General features: G+C 42.9%; 1 protein-coding gene across 9 annotated transcripts in view; it reads left to right on the plus strand.

Moving 5' to 3' along the window:
- The window catches only part of MPHOSPH9 (M-phase phosphoprotein 9), a 45,703-nt gene extending 34,073 nt beyond the window's left edge, over nt 1-11,630 (plus strand). For 6 of the 9 annotated variants that reach the window (XM_079956483.1, XM_079956482.1, XM_079956480.1 and 3 more), the window contains 10 exons: nt 257-321; nt 1,525-1,626; nt 3,663-3,815; nt 4,441-4,622; nt 5,489-5,653; nt 6,267-6,387; nt 7,015-7,118; nt 8,971-9,215; nt 10,340-10,408; nt 10,835-11,630. In XM_079956483.1, coding sequence (XP_079812609.1) covers nt 257-321; nt 1,525-1,626; nt 3,663-3,815; nt 4,441-4,622; nt 5,489-5,653; nt 6,267-6,387; nt 7,015-7,118; nt 8,971-9,215; nt 10,340-10,408; nt 10,835-10,936 — 1,308 coding nt within the window. In that variant the 3' untranslated portion in view covers nt 10,937-11,630. The remainder of the gene's footprint in view (nt 1-256; nt 322-1,524; nt 1,627-3,662; nt 3,816-4,440; nt 4,623-5,488; nt 5,654-6,266; nt 6,388-7,014; nt 7,119-8,970; nt 9,216-10,339; nt 10,409-10,834) is intronic. The other 3 variants (XM_079956487.1, XM_079956486.1, XM_079956485.1) reach the window with 3 other exon arrangements.
- Nucleotides 11,631-18,676: the final 7,046 nt, after the last annotated feature.

Consider the following 18,676-nt stretch of genomic DNA (forward strand, 5'->3'; position numbering starts at 1 on the left):
GCCAGAAAGAAAGAAAGGCCCAAGATGATCTGCTGGTCTGCAGCAATCCTGACAGAGTACAAGTATGAAGATTAATTATTGATAAGTGACAATGAAGCAAAACATACGCTGAACTTACTCCAGAGGAAGCTCAAGCCAAATTGGATTGATGCCCCTATAAATGGTGTAATCTTTCAAGATTAGTAGAGAGACCAGTTCTGTATTTGCTTTATACTTTATGCACGCTTAGCATGTGACCTTTTCTGCCTCCCTACAGGATACCTTAAACATCACTGAGAACAAATTGTTGGATGCACAAACTCAGATTTCTGATTTGAAAAGGTAAATGTGCCATTTAATCCTGTGTGAGGGGAAATGTTACTTCTTCAAATAATGTTGTAAAAATTTCAAAATCACCTTAACAGATTGGAGAACTGGGCCCAAGCTAACAATGAATTTCAGCAGGGACAAATGTAAGGCAGGAAGAACCAGATGCACAAATATAAGATGGCGAACACTTGGCTTGCCTGTAATATACGTGAAAAGCATCTAGGGGTTTGGGTGGACCACAAGCTTAACATGAGCCAACAGTTTGTTGCAGGAGCAAAAAGAACTAATGCTGTTCTAGGCTGCATCAACAGAAGTCTAGTGTCCAGATCAAGGGACGTAATAGTACCACTCTATTCTGCCTTAGTCAGACCACACCTGGATAACTCTGCATTTCTGGGTGCCACAATTTAAGAAGGCTATTGAAAAGCTGGAACGTTTACAGAGGAGGGCAACCAAGATCGTCGGGGTCTGGAAACCAAACCTTATGAGGAATTGTTGAGGGAGTTGGATATGTTGAGCCTGGAAAATAGGAAACTGAGGAGTATGATAACCATCTTCAAATATCTGGTGGGCTGTCAGATGGCAGATGGATCAAGCTTGTTTTCTCATGCTCTGGAGAGTAGGACTTGATCCAGTGGCTTCAAGTTACTAGAAAGGAGATTCTGACTAAATATCAGGAAGAACTTTCTGGTGGTAAGAGCTGTTTGACAGTGGAACAGACTGCCCCAGAAGGTGGTGAACTCTCCTTCCTTGGAGGTTTTTAAGCAGAGGTTGGAAGGCCATCTGTCATGGATGCTTTAGTTGAGATTTTTTACATTGCAGGGGGTTGGGGTCCCTTACAATTCTATGATTTATTTATTCATTTGCAGCATTCATACCATGCAACATATTTAAACTACTATGTAGCTCTTCTCAGAAGTAAACCCCACAGTTTTGTGGTACTTGCACATAGAATTGCAGCTCAAATTGTGTACAACACTTTGTTCTTTTTGACTGTTTAAAAAAGTGTGTGGAAGTCCAATGACACTTTGGTGGTGATTTCAAAACTTTGAGTTTCCTGGTCCAGGCACAACAAATGTGTGAGAACGTCAGCAGCTGCCTTGCGCTGAGTCAGACCAGCTTATAAAATGTCTGCATTGACAGTGATTGGCAGAGTTGTTGGAGCAAACTTATTTTATGCCATTGTTTCTGAATATATTTTTGCTTCCATTATAGAACTGTCTCAAAACTTGAAGCTCAGATCAAGCAGTTAGAACATGAAAACTTGCTCAAATTTCGTCATTTTGCAGACAGTCACTTCAGAACATCCTATGCCAAGTAAGCAAATAATAAATATGACCTTGTGAGAAAGTAAAGGATACGTGTCTTACAAAACTGTGATTTTTGAGACGGATAAACGTAGCTATTAGTCAGTTTTCCTTGATACAGAATAATCACAACAAAACAGATGCATAATAAAGCATTAATAAGAGGCTTTCTGGATATAGCAAGATCCCCACTGACTTACTGCAATTATCGATTTTCAGTAATGTAGCAATGATACTATGTGTTCTTGCTGTATGTACAGTAGTCTGATTGTCTGTTGTGTGAACCATGCAAGATCATCTTGAGCAGGCGTTGTTTCAGCCAGGGAAGACTCTCGGACAGGGTTAAGTGATATTTTTCAGCCCAATGGTCACATTTATTATTAGTATTATTTATTGAGGGGACGCAGGTGGCGCTGTGGGTTAAAGCCTCAGCGCCTAGGACTTGCCGATCAAAAGGTCGGCGGTTTGAATCCCTGCGGCGGGGTGCGCTCCCGCTGCTCGGTCCCAGCGCCTGCCAACCTAGCAGTTCGAAAGCACCTCCGGGTGCAAGTAGATAAATAGGGACCACTTACTAGTGGGAAGGTAAACGGCGTTTCCGTGTGCAGCTGGCCAGAGCAGCGATGTCACGCTGGCCACGTGACCCGGAAGTGTCTCCTTTACCTTTTATTATTTATTGAATTTATATACCCCCCTATACCCCGGGGGTCTCAGGGTGGTTCACAGAATAAAATCAATATATAAAACCACAAAATACATAATAAAAATAAAAACAACAACTCAATAGCCCCCCTCCCAAAAAACCCCCACATTATTATTACTGTTTATTCCACTCCTGGAGAAACCACTTGGGGGGGGACGGGGACCAAGGGCAAAAGCAGATGGATCAATGGATGTTGTGACTACATTTTGGAATAGTGGCCTACATTCTAGCCATGTAAACGCCAGAGGCTTCAGCATACGCCCACCCCATCTCTTTCCAGGCCAGCAAGAGGCATGGAGAGGTGCCCTTAATGAGGTGCCCTTAGCAGGTACTGCTGATAGCTTCACAAGAGGCAGGAGTTCAAAGAGGGCACAGACTACAGCCAGTGAGGAGTGTGGCCTGGAGAAGGCTAGAGGCTATGAAGCTGCCTTTGATCCCTGGGCTTGAAGTTCCCACCCCACCACAGCTCTAGGGGTAACAAGTACTTCTCTAAAAATGTTTTCTCTCCTACCCCACAGAACTCAGCCCCCAAACAATAATTTTAATGAATTACAGTAAATCAGTTCTCAAACTATCTCTGAAAGTTCTTTACTTCAACTTTTGGATGTTGACTATTCTTCAGATAGTCTCAGACCTGGTTGGTATGCTTGCCACCCAGCAATATTTCATTTCGGTCTTAATACACTACCTGCGAACCTCTGGTGTATAAATTATTATGTCAGTACAAATAAAACACTTGCTCCTTACATCAACTCTTTAGTCCCCCAAATGAATTATTCTAACATTCTGGCTTAAGTTTAATAATACTTGGCTAAAATGATAGAGCATTTACTAAAATTGGTGCCTTCAGAATGTCTATTGGTAAATAAATTCTGCATTTCCCTATAAAGAAATTCTGCTGATTTTTGCATCTTAAGACTTCTTTATATGGACCTTTCATATTGTGCTTAACAGTGACTGCCATGAAGGGTGGTATGTAGAGGGCTAGTTTAAAAAAGAAAATGAGATTGTCCCAAACCTCTAGGAAAGTGAAAGGACTGAAATATCTCACAAAGTAGTGCAGGAATGGCTCAGAGAGGGCAGCAGGAGTAGTGTGTGCCCTCAGAAAAATGTCCCTGGGACAGTCTCCCCAGCAGCCCCCGCCATGCTCCACCCCTGTGACTGTTTGACCTTCCTATAGATTTCTCCCACTTGAATTTAGTTACTGTGTACTTTCCAAAGTGGCTTCCTAAAGCTGTTTTCCTCAGCTAGCTCTGTGAGGGTGTGGGAATGATCATAATAATTTTGGCTAGTAAAATGCTGTACTGTACGAGAAATGAAACATGAGCTTTCCGTTAATTCTCAAGTTTTCTGTCTAGAAGCAAGCTAGCAAGCTCTGATGTGAGCAGAAGGAAATGGTTGATACCAGGATCAGAGTATTCAATCTTCACAGGCCAGCCGTTAGAAGCCCAAGAGAGCTCCAAAGATAATCGTTTGGAAGAAACATACACTTCTTGCAGGTAGGGTGACTTTGAATGCTAAATTGGCAAATAATCTCTTCCCCAAGGAGAGGACTCTGTTAGCATAAGGAGAGCTCTTCCACTGGTGGCTCATCCTAATCCATCACTCATGGGCTTTGTATCAGGGAGGAGATATAAAATGAGCCTGCTGTGACTTCGTTGCAGTTAGGTGGGAATTCATTTTCTGTGCCCTTTTGTCCCTTTGTCTCCCTTGTATGCCGTGGGTTGGATCCAGACTGAGTTTATTTTATTTATTTAAAATACTTATAATCCACCCTTTACCTGACGTGGAAATACATTTACAACAGCAGTGACAGAAATTCAAATAATCCAGTACATCTCCCTTCACTCCAAAATCCTCCAAAATCCTAAGTGGATAGAATTGAATTAGCTGTGCCTCTGATTTCAATGGAACGCAGCAGAAAAACCATAACCATGTTGATTTTATTAGGGCTTACTGCTAGGTAAATTGGACTAGAATTGCAGCCTTAGTGTGGCTCCAACCCCAAGTATTTAAATTGGTGCTTATGAAATTTCTTCATCCTTTGAGTGCAACACTTTTGACATGTCATCAACATGATTACAGCCCCTGCTGAACATGTGTCATCCCACTGTATGTTTCTAGATACCATACACCTCCAGAAAAGGATTCTTCCCCAGATCCGTCGCTGACAAGTGAAATTTCAAAAAAAGAAACGCAAGTCACAGAAACGCCCATCATAAAAGCCTTTAAAGAACTTGAAGGAAGGAAGACGTTGAAAAACTGGGCCACTCAGACAGAGAAAGAGGAAGCAGCTGCTCCTACAAGTAAGTCACCTTGAATTCTCCTTGGTTTCCTCAGTCCTAGGGTTTTGCTGCTACTTCTTTCTTCCCAGGGATTAGAATAAGCCTGGCTCAGTCTTTAAAGGACAGAGAGCTGCGATGTAATATGCAAGAACAGCAGAGCATCTATCTGTATGCAGAAGGGCCCAGGCTCAGTCCTCTGCCTCTCCAGATAGGCCTGGGAATGTCTGTCTGAAACTATGGCGAGCCACTGCCAGTTGGTGTCGACAATACTAAGCTAGATGGACCCAGTCATTCAACTGTCTTAAGGAAGCTAGCCTTATAAAATTAGCTGGTCTTGTTAATAAGAGGAGAAGGCAGGAGAGGGATCAAAAAGTGAGTTGTATGAGGTTGCTAGATAAGCCAGATAAAAGCCAGCTTTTTAACTCATAAATGAGATGCAAGCTCTTGTGTGCCTAAAACATAGGATGTGTAGTGGTGGGTGTTCAGTTTTCCTGAGTCTTCTCCCCCTAGCAAAACTCCTCAGACCTTTTCTAAGAAACCCCTGGTGCCGTTCCTTCAGCTTATTCTGGATCACTCATTCTTTGGCACGTTCTCCAGAAGTAGGGAGGTCTTGAGAACCCATAGCACAGGACTCATACATGTTTTTTCAGTGAGCTTTTGAACTTTTTCTTGCTTTCAGTAATGTGTTATGATTCCCCTCCAATTTGAAAGTATCTTCCAAGTTTGTTTAATTTTTGAAATTGGTTTGATTATCTTTGTCTTGTTAGTTTTAATTTTCTTAAGCTGATTTGGGAACACTCCATTATTATTTTTTTTCTAGGGGGAAAGCAGGACGGGAAATCCTAAGAAAAATAAAGCCACTTTCTTGCATTGCTTGTATATTTCAGAAGCAACCACTCGACGTCCCACTGTTGGATTTGATGAAACAGCTCTCAGTGCCAGCCGGTCCCCAGAGAAAGGCAAAGACCAACTCAGACACAAAAGATACAGCTCACCTAATGGTCAGAGGTCCTCATCTCTTCCACCTTCAAACAGGAAGTCAAACACTCCAAGTAGGAATTGCAGCTGCAGGCTGCCCAGCTTATAATTAGGGTGTACAGAGCCATCTTACTTAAAGTGATGTTAAGTCTTTCATAGCTCCATGGCTTCTGTTTTTACTGTGCCCTTGCTATTGTAGAAGATGTCTTATTCTGCTGCTCTTGTTCTTTTAAATTCTGCTGCTCTTGAACTTTCAAGGAGTGGCAAAGGTTTTGTTTTTAAATCCTGTAAATAAAGGGAGCAGGAAGGTGCTTTGATATTTAACGACTGCTCCCACACGACCTTGATTAATCCAGCTAACCTTAAAATGAACTACGCTGAGGGTGGGGGGAGCAGCAAGGTTGCCCCACAGTAAATTACCAGGAAGTCCATTTCCACAGCAACCCCTTCCTCCATGTACTTTTTTAGCAGCTGGAGGGGGCTACTAATACACCTCTCGGGAGATGGAATTGGACCATAGGCTTCCAGCTCCCTACCATAGCATACTATTTAAGCAGAAGGTATTGTGGGAAAATGCTTGAATAACATGTTTTTTGGCAAAGGCAACAGGAGCATAATATTATTACAAAGCATCAGATGCTTGTTCTAAGACATAACTAAATTCTAATAAGCTATTTCTCTTGGCAGCAAGGAGAGAGATAATGTTGACTCCAGTTGCTGTGACCTACAGCCCAAAGCGGTCTCCAAAAGAGAACCTGTCTCCAGGATTTAGCCACTTGCTCAACAAAACTGAGAACATGGTGACAAGGTAACTGTCTGCCAATACTCATTTAAGGGCTGTAGGGGAGAGAGTTGGGTTTGTGTGGTGTTAAAAATATTTTCACAATCTGCACAAATAGTTGTATAAAACAAACCACAGGAGCAGCAAAAAAAACCACAGAAGCTTCTGCATCCCTGGATGGACACAATGGACAGGCTGCTTTCTTGAACCTGTGTGTCAGTAACGATGATGGAGGATGGAATGACCCTATGTTTTGGAGATAGGAGGAGGAGTAACCCTTTGGGAGGACAGCCACCTCCATTGTAGGAAAATGCACGAAACAATTGCTGTTACATTACTCTGTTGTTGTCCCTGACTCAGCAAGCTTTGGATATAGCTTATACTGCCTGTCCACCTGTGACTTGCATTTACTGGATTGGAGCAATTGCCATTCAAGTAAGAATTTTGCACAAGCAGACCTTAGTCTTATTTCTCAAGCTCACATTTAGTTGTTTTTCTTTCTTCCTTTTTTAACTGACCAGAAATGGCCTTTGGAATCCTTCCATTTAGCCATTTCCTGTGACCACAAGGGGTAAATCTCACCAGGACTCAGTGATGTGGAAACTGAGAAATATTTTACAAGTGGTTTTGTGTCTTTTCTCCCTAAAATACTAGATTTGATATTCTGCTTGATGAGTTGGAAACTGCTCCCACACCTACATCGCAATACAGCAATCCAAGGAAAAGGCTCCAGTTTCGCTCAATAGGTGATACTGAAGGTAAAACTTCACAGTAGCTAGGATTCTGTTCCTTGGAATAAATATTCTTTTGCATTTCCAACCCCTGCCTCTTTGCAGCTGTACCCACAGATGCTGCCTAGAAGTATAAAAATTGATAGTTGTTTTTGCTGTTAACATCAGACATAATCAAGAGAACTATAAATATAAGAATGGTCTACTTACCTCTGGATGTAACAGGTCTCCAAGTGGGTTGTGTTGCCTACCCTGCAGCTCAGAGGCAGGAAATGCCCAAAACTTCCATAAAATACTTTTCTGCTCTTGAGGTTCAGTTCATTTGCTGTCTCAGCTTGGAGCAACATCCTGTTTGGAGTCTCTCTCCTTCAGTCTGTTTCTGTGGATTTTGGCACTTTTCTCTGTCTGTTTATATGGTTACATGAGTCAGATCATGGCAATTGGTTTTAAAATTTCACTGAATTGTAAGTTTAAACATGCACACATGTAATGTCTGTTTTTAACAACTCTTGAACCATAACAATAGAGATTAACATTTTTAAATGCTGTAAGATCAAACCCAGAAGTAACTCTCTTCACTTACTATACTTAGAAATAATAATTCACACACACACACACACACACACACACACACACACATAAATTCATCTTTATAAAATTCTACTGTTTAAATTTTTCCGAGATTAAATTAAATTGACAAAACCTGTGGCACTAATTGCATTTTGGGGCTCCTGTTTTAATTAATCTCTGCCGCTCTTATCTGTTTTGTATAATGACAGGTGTACTTCTAGAGTAATAAAGGCTTTTGAATTTACATCAGTCATGTTTTATGTTCTTCAGGATTAAATATATAGGGTTGGACCCAGAGTAAATTAATTGCACAGTTCTAGGCCTGGGCGATGTATCGATTACCCAGGACTGATATGAGGGCCAGACCATGATGACTGCTTCACTTGGCAGTATATTGTGGGTGAAACCACATTTGCTGAGTGCCACCAGCACGTGAGGGAGAAACAAGCTACAGCCAGGCACTGGTGGCAGAGCGGCTCAGGAGCAGTGGCCGTTTCACCCGCAATATACGGCCAGGTGAAGCAGCCATCGCCTCTGGCCCTCATACTGCCGAGGGAGGAACAAGCTACATCATCTGGGGCCGATATAGCTTGTTCCTGCCTCAGTTGCTTGTGTGGGCAGGCGGCTGCTTTAAACTTCTCCGTTCAGGGGTGCCTGGCTGCTTGCCCCTCAGCGGAGAAGTGTAGCAGAACCCCCACTTTGCCTCTGGCTTGCGTGAGCCGAGGCAGAATGAGGGCTCCGTTACACTTGTGGGAGCCCTGCGAACAGAGCCTGTCAGTTGTAAGTCCCATTGAATTCAGTGGGGCTTACTCCCTGGTAACCAGGATTAGGACTGCAGCTTTAGTCTGGACCCAGCTCTACAGTAGGTAATATTTTATTTATTTATTTATTTATTTATTTATTTATTTATTTATTTATTTATTTATTTATCATGTTTGTGTGTTGACTTTTTTTTGGTTAGTTACTCAGTTCAGAGGTGCTATAATTTGCCTTGAGTCCGTGGCATAGCATTGGAGAGAAATCAAAGAGGCTCTTTGGAAACATGCATCCAAAATCATTTATTGGATTGTTTCTTTTTTGCTGGTGATTTGACTCTCAGAAGATGCTACATGCTCCAAAAGACTTTGCCACATGCCATGGAGCTGACTAAATTTGAAGTGTCTGAGACCTTCTTGAGGGCTTTGCTGAAGTTAGAAGTTGTTCATGTTCAATTTTTTCTTGCTTGTCCAATATATTCTATGTACTAATAATTTTTCCATGAAGAGCTTAAAATCTGATTTCTGCTCTTTTCTTTTTGGTGGTGGATCAGAACTGGAGCATGTTGGCCCTGGCAAAGGCAGCCGTGCCAAGCCTTCCTCTTCCACAGATTCTTTGCATGCAGGAGCAAAGAGAGGTATGGCAGGGCGAACGTGGGAAGACGAGAGCTCTGTGCATACAAGCCTGTCTTCAGCAGCACCAGCACCTTATGAGACGGAGTTCAAATACATGTCAAGGATTAAGACATTGACCGAAACAGAGAGACTCTTTGATGAGCTCACACAGGAAAAGCAGCAGGTAGAAACCAAGTGCTTTGACTTCCTACATTGCTTGTTAAAGTTCTGTGTTTTGGAAAAATGTCTACCACTGCAGTACCTGTCTTTAAGGTACTGTATATTAATATTCAGTATCAGAAACTTCATCCAAGGCAGTATGTCTCTGAATTCCAGTAGCTGGGAATTGCAAGTGAGGAGAGCACTGCTGCTCTCGGGTCCTGTTTGCGAGCTTCCCAGAGGCATCTGGTTGGCTGCTGTGATTACAGTGTGTTATGTTAGGTGGGCCTTTGGCCTCATCCATGACTTCTGTTCTGATATTCTTATCTCACAGCATGGTCTTAAATGCCTACTAAGCAAAATACATGGTCTCAGCAGAATTCATTCTTGCTCAAGGAAAAGGAGGCAAATATGTTAAACTTGGTTATCTGTTTTTTAAGCCGGGTTACGGTTTCACCCATGCCAAATAAACTTGGCTTGCCTCAACCAAGAATGAAGTGTGGCAATGCCCTCTTCTAATTTGAGTAGTGTCAATGTGGGCAAGCCTATGTTTGCTGCGATGTCACTTGGATTTGTTCTGTGCCCTCTCCACCCCTCTACCCCAGTATATCTTGATTTGTATGAATGACAACAGGATTGTAGCCAAAACACAGTCACTGAGAAACAAGAGGAAAGTTTGATGTATGCTTGGGGAAACCCCTAGGCTTGCAGATAAGGGGCAACCCTCCGCAAAATAATTGCCCAGTAAGGTCTGAGCTACAAACCATAGAGTGGCTTTTGGAAAAAGGAAAGCAGAATTGAGGGGCAGGAAGAGGAATGGGAAGCCTTTACCCTGCTTGGCTGAATTAACTGGCTATGACCCTGAACAGAACCTGGGCTGATGCAAAGCAGCACTTCTTGTTTCAAGCCATCCAGTGGTTGTATCTATTTCAAAACTGTCTTTTGGGGTAATAAAACTTCAAATGGGAAGTGAAATGAGATATCCAGATGTGGGCATATCTGTTAACACAACCCAGGATGGTACTATCCTAAGATCTGTTGAGCTGGAAAAGTAGTTTGTGGCTTCCTTGCAGATGAAATTCCAAGGTAGTTTTATTCCGACTCTTGTAGCTTTCATAATTTTCACTTGCATTTATTTTGTTTTCCCAGATTGAGTCCCAGCTGAGTCGAATACCTTGTGCTGGAGGGAGAATGACTCTGCAGGCAAGACTAAATCAGGTTTAAATTCTCATGTTGAAATCCTGATGGGGAGGGGGAAAGTTGAATCTTGCGTGGAACTGAAAACTATAGTAAAAGCGTATTTCCCTTCTCTCTTCTAAGCATGTGCCTCATTTGGGAGTTCTAATGTTTGACTTCCATGTGGGAATGAACCACTGCAGATTTATTTTTATATTTGTCTCAAGCACAGTTGAAGGATGTCCCCTTTATGAGGGATATTTGCCACTGCAGAATCTTACAAACTAAATGAAGAACAATTTGGAGGTGGTTGGGATTCTCACATTTCCCCAAATTGTACCAATGGGCAGCAAAATTTCTAAATGGGTTGTTCTTGTGGGGTAAAGAGTACATACAGTTTCCAATTTGGAAGAGCTGGGTTTTGCCTTTTCCTGGTCTTTAATGTGTGTGTTTGAATATTTTGTTTAGGAAGCCTTGGAAGATCGCTTGGAAAGGGTCAATAGAGAATTGGGCTCAATCCGCATGATCCTGAAGAGATTTCATGTTTTACGTACCTCTGCAAATATTTGAGATGTCTCTGTTTAAATTTAGATATCCTTTTGTTTGCACTAAAAGTATAATAATTATGCACTCTGAAAATGCAAATTGTTTTGTATCTTTTGTAAGCCCTGTGCAGCAGTTTTGCAATCATGTTACCCTTTACACACTATTTTGTATTGAGCCACATATATTTTAAAACCTATTTTTGTTACACCTGAAGGGATCAATCTGTCAATTCTGTATTTTGCTACTTTTGAAGAAGTGTTAATAGTTTTTTTGAAACCTTGAACATGAATTCTTTATAAGAACAGGAGCAGCTTATTTTCAAAATGTGATCATGCTGAAATCGATTTTGTGGTGCAGCAGGCTCACTGTTTTCATAGAGCTTTGTAGCCTGTCTTGCAAAGTAGGTTACAATGAAGTATTGAATTTTTATTTATGCTAAACATGATGCACACATAGCTTCTTGTTGTGAAGTGAATGCTACACCAATGCTACACACCTTGTAGTTCGGAAATTGCATATCCTTTCTTCAACTTCTTGCTCAATTGCAGCACAGTATTTTCCACAGCTGCACAAGTCCAGTTTGCAAATGTCAGTTTAAATAACAGTATGCACAGCAAGGGGTTTTAGAAAGGCAAAAATAATGTTTCTCTTTTTTAAAAGAGTTTTTATTTTGCATGTTTTGTCACTGAAATATTAATTAAAACTGAATTGTCTAAAATGAAGTTGTCTGTCATTTGTGGGGGGTGGATCTCAGTGGAAACATTACTGGAGGGGGGGACTTTTATTTCTGGCTACTTGGGGTGGCTCCACAAAGCATGAAGACCTTTGCATGATCAAGTTTTTTATCATTACCCACCAAAAGAGAAAGTATGCAGCTCCTTGCTCATCAGCAACTATGGGCAAAAGCGCCTAAGCCATTAAGCCATTAAGAGGCTTCTCTGGCCCTGATAGCAACCATATGGTTGCTATCTTTCTAGCAGTTTGTGTCCCTTGGCACTTTTGCTTTCCTTCTCTCTCCCTCCAATAGTCAAGGCACCCAGTGAAGCAGCATATAGGGCTGCATCTGTAATTAAGCGATTGTTATTTATAGAACTTAGCAAATTAGCCTACTCCACTCCACAGATCTGTCATAGTCTAAAATGCAGAACCCTGCTGTTTCCCTTGAATCTTTCTTTTATTGATTCTTCTTTAAGTCAGTTGGAAAAGTAAGTCATTGGCACACCCCCACACACCTTCTATATTTTCCAATTAAAGACTCCACCTGGAATCATTTAGAAATAATTATTGCTATAATCATTTAAATAGAAGATCCCACAAAGGCCTCTCTTCCTTGATAAAATGTTCTACGGTAGCAGGTGCTGCTAACAGCATTTCTGAATTGGTCGTCATAAAATTTAACGAAGTGTGTCCCCAAGTACACTTGATATTGTTTCTTCCCCTCCCTGCTGCCTTCGCCATCTTAGCAGCACCATTTGGAGACACTGAAATACACGCTACATCCCCTTAGGCTGTAATCCTGAGCATACTGGACTCTCTGGAGTGAACATGTCCAAGTGGGTGCTTGAACTCTTCTAAATGTTAGTTTGACTCGTGTGATATTTGGAGGTATAAGGTTTAAACTTCCATCACCTCTGACCATTAGCTATGCTGGCTAGGACTGATGGTAGTTGTGGACTGGGAGTGTTTTTCTTTTCTTGATTTGAGAGCCAATGTGGTAGCGGTTAGATTGTCAGGCTAGAACATGGGGGACCGGTGTTGAATCGCCATGAGCCAATCACTCACTCAGCCTAGCTTGCCTCACAGGGTTGTGGGGATTAAGTGAGAATAGGGAGAACCACGTAAGCCACCTTGAGCTCCTTGGAGAAAAGATGGGATATAAATGCAATAAAGAAGAGGAAGCTTTGCATGTGTGAATGACCCATTTGCTGGAATTGAATATAAATTCACCGTCCAGTCATGCTTCCTCTGAGCCTTCTCTGCTAGGAAGCTCTGACCTGGTAGGATAGCAGAGTAATGCAGCGGTCCTGAGTCCATGTGAGAAAGGGATAAATCAAGTCCAAAAGACAGATCGGTTCTTATCTTTAGAAGAGTTTATTTACAAGCCATAAATCAGTCTCTCCATCGGAAACCTCCGCCATTCCAAAGGCATTCCTCCTTCCGTGCTTCCCAAAAGCACGCTTCCCAAAAGCACACAGACACAGCCTGTCTGTTGAGCTGTGTCTCTCAGCGTCTCTGGGTAGAACTGAAAGTAACTCTCACAGACAAAGCCTGTGACGTAAAGCCCTGCTTCCGGCCCCTCCCAGATGCAGGGCACCACTGAGTTTTAACCCTGTCTGTTCCAAACTCCACACCCCCTCTTGTCCTGCATCTGGGGACAATAGCCAACAATGCTTTCCCCATACACAAACCCTCACAGAACTCCTTGTGCTTCTGGAAGGTTAATGGTTTTGTGAAACCATCAGCGAGGTTCTTGGTTGAGGGACAGTATTTCAGAGCAACTAGCCCCTCACGAACGCTCTGACACACATTTTGAAAACGTATGTCCAAATGTTTGGTCCTCGCCTTGAATTGCCCTGTCTCAGCCAATTTAAGGCACAGTTGATTGTCTTCATGCACCACAACGGGCAGACAATTTTCTCCACAGATTTCCTCGACCAAACACACATAGAACTCCAACTCTCTGCAAGCATCTGATAGCGCACTGAACTCAGCTTCAGTAGACGAAAGCGCTATGAGACTTTGCTTCCGGGACCTCCACCCAATTACTGAGTCCCCAAACTTCACCACTAGACCTGACACTGATTTGCGATCTTCAAGGTTAGCCCAATCCGAGTCCACCCAAGCAGTCAGCTTGACATCTCCTTGAGCTGACAACCTAAGACAAAAGTCTTTGATATCTTGCAGGTAACGCAGCACCCGCTTTATACCATTCCAGGCCTGCACACTAGGACTTGAGGCCTCTCTACTGAGCAGATTGACAGCAAACGCTATATCTGGTCTGCTCCACTGTGACAGATATAACAGACTACCCAGAGCTGACTGAAAGAGCTCAGTGTTTTCGAACACCACATGTTCTACTTGCTGACACTCCTTTACAAAACCAGCCTCCATGGGTGATCTGGCACCTGCACACTCAGACATCCTGAACTTCTCAAGCAACTGTTCAAGCTTACCTTTCTGGCAAAGCAAGAAGCTTCCATCACTTGCTTTTGTGATCTGCACGCCCAAATAGGATTTGACATCTCCAAGCTGCTTCACTTGAACCGCTCTCCAAGCTCTCTAGCAAACTTCTCCACCTGTTTACCTGTCTGTGCCATGATCAAAAGGTCGTCAACAAACACCTGGATCACTTCCTGTTTTAAGCCTGACTCTTTAATGTAAAGACAACTGTCTGCAAGGGATCTCTTAAAACCTAGCTCTTCTAAGGCTTCATGTAGGCACATATTCCAATTCCTGGCAGATTGACGTAATCCATAGATGGATTTGTGCAACCACCACACAACGCCTGGCTCACTGACTTCAAACCCTGGAGGAGGAAGCATGTACAACTCCTCCTTGAGATCTGAGTTCAGATAGGCAACATCTACATCAAAATGGTTCACCTTCCAACCTCTCTGTGCTGCTATCGCCAAAAGCATTCTCAGAGTTTCTGCTCTCGAGGTTGGCGAATATACCTCTGTGAAATGGATACCCTTTTTCTGTGTGAACCCTCGGGCTACTAATCTCGCTTTATACTGTGGTTCTCCTGCTTCTGTGGATTTCAAACGATAAATCCATCTGCAGCTAACAGCTTTTTCGCCCATTGGCAACTTCGTGAGAGAGAACAGCTAATTATTGCAGAACTGTCATGTGACCTTAAACATGACTTTCAGGTGTGTCCTCTACCCCCAAATCAACTGAGCAGTGAGTGGCTGAAGTAATGCATGTGCATATATGAACTGGTCCAAACTTTAGCTCACACACCAGAAGAACACATTCTTCATCAGTGGAAGAAAGATGGAAGTTCTTTATATCTCACCACTGTGTTGGGCTTTCCCCATATATAATGCACATCTGCAAATCCATTGGGAAGAGAGCCAGTGTGGTGTAGTGGTTAAGAGTGGTAGTCTCGTAATCTGGGGAACCGGGTTCATGTCTCCGCTCCTCCACATGCAGCTGCTGGGTGACCTTGGGCCAGTCACACTTCTCGGAAGTCTCACAGCCCCACTCACCTCACAGAGTGTTTGTTGTGGGGGAGGAAGGGAAAGGAGAATGTGAGCCGCTTTGAGGCTCCTTCGGGTAGTGATAAGGCTGGATATCAAATCCAAACTTTTCTTCCAATTTCAGAGGATGGTGGCTCAAGGGAGCAGGTTTGAACACCAAGGACACTTGTAAGAGTGCTCCCCGTCCCTCTGCTGTATTATCAACCAGGCTGGAGACCTTGCCTTCTCAAGTGAAAGAATCCATAACATTTTGGCACCATCAATCTCAGTACAAGCAGGTTCCTGCTATTTGTTTACTCTGTGCCTATTTCTAAGGTTATCATGGACAAAAGGCAGCTGCTAAGAAGAGCCCATCTAAACTCAGCATCCTCTTCTCATTGTGACCAATCAAATTCCCCAATGGGGAGCCTGCAAGCAGGACCTGAGGGGGGCTCTAAAGCAGCTAGATTATTTTGCATTATTTCCTTCTCAAGACAAATGCTCCCGCTGACCCTTTCTGCTGAGCAAACTACCTCTCCATTGCACACAAGTCCTGCATACCCATGTGGGTTCAGACACACCTTGTAATGTTTCCTGTCGAGTTTGCGCTTGCATCCCTAAGTGAATTAATGCTTTATAATAGCACCCAAAGCAAAACAACCAGCGAAACAACTAACGTTAGATTGTGAACCGCCTTTGAGATTTATAAATGAAAAGCAAAAGACACTTTAACAGTAAATTACAAAAATATCTATGAACTGGAAATGGAAAACTGATGCACAGATCCCTCCGGACATCTTGGAGATGCTTGTGGCAAAGGTTACCCAAACCTTGCTAAGGGAGGCCAATGGCATCAATTAAGTGCCAGCGGCTGTGTTCACACTTTAGTCTGAGCCTGGGTGCTATAGATGTGCAGCAGAGAGGCAAGTCACAAGTGTAGGCCTGTCTCTGTCCCCAGTGGAGCGCTTTCATACATTATAAATACATACAGTTAATGTAAATTGTTATTTATTTTTCTCCTTGGAGACTTGGCACAAATCAGCCAAATGTTTTCATTTGTCTTCAAAAATCAGCTGTGTAACTTTTTCTTCCAGCCTTCCACCAGCACCACAAATAAGCGATATTTTATTAATTACTTTTGATGCAATCCACTGGCCATTTTGTGGTGGTTCACTTGCTTTGGTGATCCGCTGGTGCTGGATAGGGCACTGAGGGCAGCCCTGCTCAATCCGACCATCTAGTCCAGCATCAAACTCCTGCAGTGGCCAACTAGGGAAGCCCACAAGCAGAACAGTTTTTTTTGTTTATTATATTTCTATCCCACCATTCCTCCAAGGAGCTCAAAGTAGCCCACACAGTTCACCCTTTTGCCCACATCCTGTGAAGTGGGTTAGGTCTTTGGCTAATTAAACAGTCTCTTAAGCTGTGGGGTATTGTTTTTGTTTCTTACTATGTTATGCATTTTTATGTTTTATCCTGTGATCCTTGAATTAAGAGTAGTATAGAAATTTTCTAAATAGTAATACTAGTAATAGGCTGAGGGAGCTTGCCTTGCCCAGTGTCACCCAGTGAGCATGCTGGCTGTGCAGGGATTTGTCTCAAAGTGATGTTTTGATTCTGACAGGTAGCCGCCTCCCTCTTTGGGCTTGCTGTTGGTGGATTTATTAGGTTGACTGGCCAAACCCAGAATACTCAATGGATCCTCATCATCCTGGAAAAAAGTGGCAAGCAGGCTGCCAAAGGATTCTGTCCTGTGCCCATCGGACAAAGAAATTGAGGGGGTGCTCATGAACTCTACAAGTGACACCAAACTGGAAGGGGTACCTAATGCCACAGAAGACAGAATAGGGATTCAGGCTGACCTCAACAGGGTCCCCTCCAGCTCTACAATACTATGATTCTATGATCCTGGGTCTCCTGGTCCTAGTCCAACACATTAACCCAGCCTTTTTCAACCTTGGGTCCCGAAAAGTTGTTGAGCTACAACTCTCATCATCCCTAGTGAGAAGGGCCAACAGTGATTGAAGTTGTAGTTCAACAACTTTTGGGGACCCGAAGCTGAGAAACCTAACCAGTTCACCAGGCTGCAATTCCCAGCAACTAACATTCTGAGGCTATCTCCATCGCCACTGAGACTAGTAGCCGCTGTTAGCTTCCATGAATTTGTCTAATCCCTTTTGACGTTGTCCAAGTTCGTAGTTCTCGCTATATGCCACTTGAACCGTTAGGGCATAATTTAGCTGATTTGAAGGCATGGAACTCACTTCCCTGGCTAATTCTGGGATTATAGGTAAGGTAAGTGAGCATTCACACTGCTGCTTAGCCCATCTTTTCATTTGAGGCTTCCAGACCCAGCTCTACTTCTCAGCCAGTTGGCAATAATGATTATTTCAGGAAAGGTGCATGTAAAATGAACCCAAGTGGAACAAAGCAAGGGTGGGAGATGCAGTTTTCAAAACAACAAGAAATGTGATTGTTTTTTAAAGCCACATGTTTGCCACTAAATATGGGAGAGTTGTCAGAGATGGGGCAACCGTGACCCTCAAGTTAGTGCTGGACTCCAATTCCCATCAGCCCCATCCAACTTGACTAGCTGCCATGGATGATGGGAGCAGTAGTCCAGCAACATCCGGACTGCACCACATTGGCCTATTGTATTCTGAGCTCTGAAAGACAACCAGACACACACAATGCAACAGGCCGATAGCAAAGATATGTTATTAGAGAAAAGCACAATTGCATGAATTCCAGTTGGCAGGCATGGGGAAGTCAGCACATAAATAATAGCCAGCCCTGCCCTGATTTCTGTTGTGCTATTAAAATTCCATTTCAGAAACCTTTGTCTCTGAGGAATCTCTCTCTGGATTGGTCTCCATTCCTTGTCATCTTGTTTTTATTGTGGCCTCATTCGCTCAGTTCTGCAGCCAAGCCAATCTTCCTTGGGTAATTGATATGCCCATTGCTTCTCAATTTCAGATACCAGTTTCCATTACCTCTCCCTTCCCGTCATTCCAGGCCTAAATTTACCTCCATCACACACTCCTTGTAGCAAACTCTTTGCCTTTTATTCCAGTAATTCAAGAAGCTTAGTCACAAAATCTCATAGGGGTTTCACACCAGCTGATGTATACCCTCTCCACTTGGTTCTGCTCAGGCCTTGCACACAGGCAGAGGAAGGGACTGAGCACTTGTCCCTGGCAAATCATATGACGAGCACAGTCTATGCTAATTAAAATAAGGAATAAATATTCCAGGTTTTAAACCTGTTACCCTTCGTGTGTGTGAGGGAATGTAAAAAAAAACACACCTGGAAATAACAGGACACCTTTGTGAAACAAATTCTGTTTTGATTTTAATGTCCACAATAAACTGCCTGTAGCAGAGGAGAAAGTAAAACAACAACTTTCCTGAGGGCTACGCTCTGAAGGTCAAGTTAGACAAATTGCCATTCCCTCACTTAGCAATTGCTTGCATGGCTTTAAAAAAAATATTTTTTTTAGGAAATAGGTATAGAGGGATCCAAACTGGGACCCGACATGTCAGGAGAATAAAGGCCTTTATGCTTTTGTTTCCTTATCCAGAT

This window comes from Podarcis cretensis (genome assembly GCF_951804945.1).
Source record: "Podarcis cretensis genome assembly, chromosome: 16".
Lineage (NCBI taxonomy): Eukaryota > Metazoa > Chordata > Lepidosauria > Squamata > Lacertidae > Podarcis > Podarcis cretensis.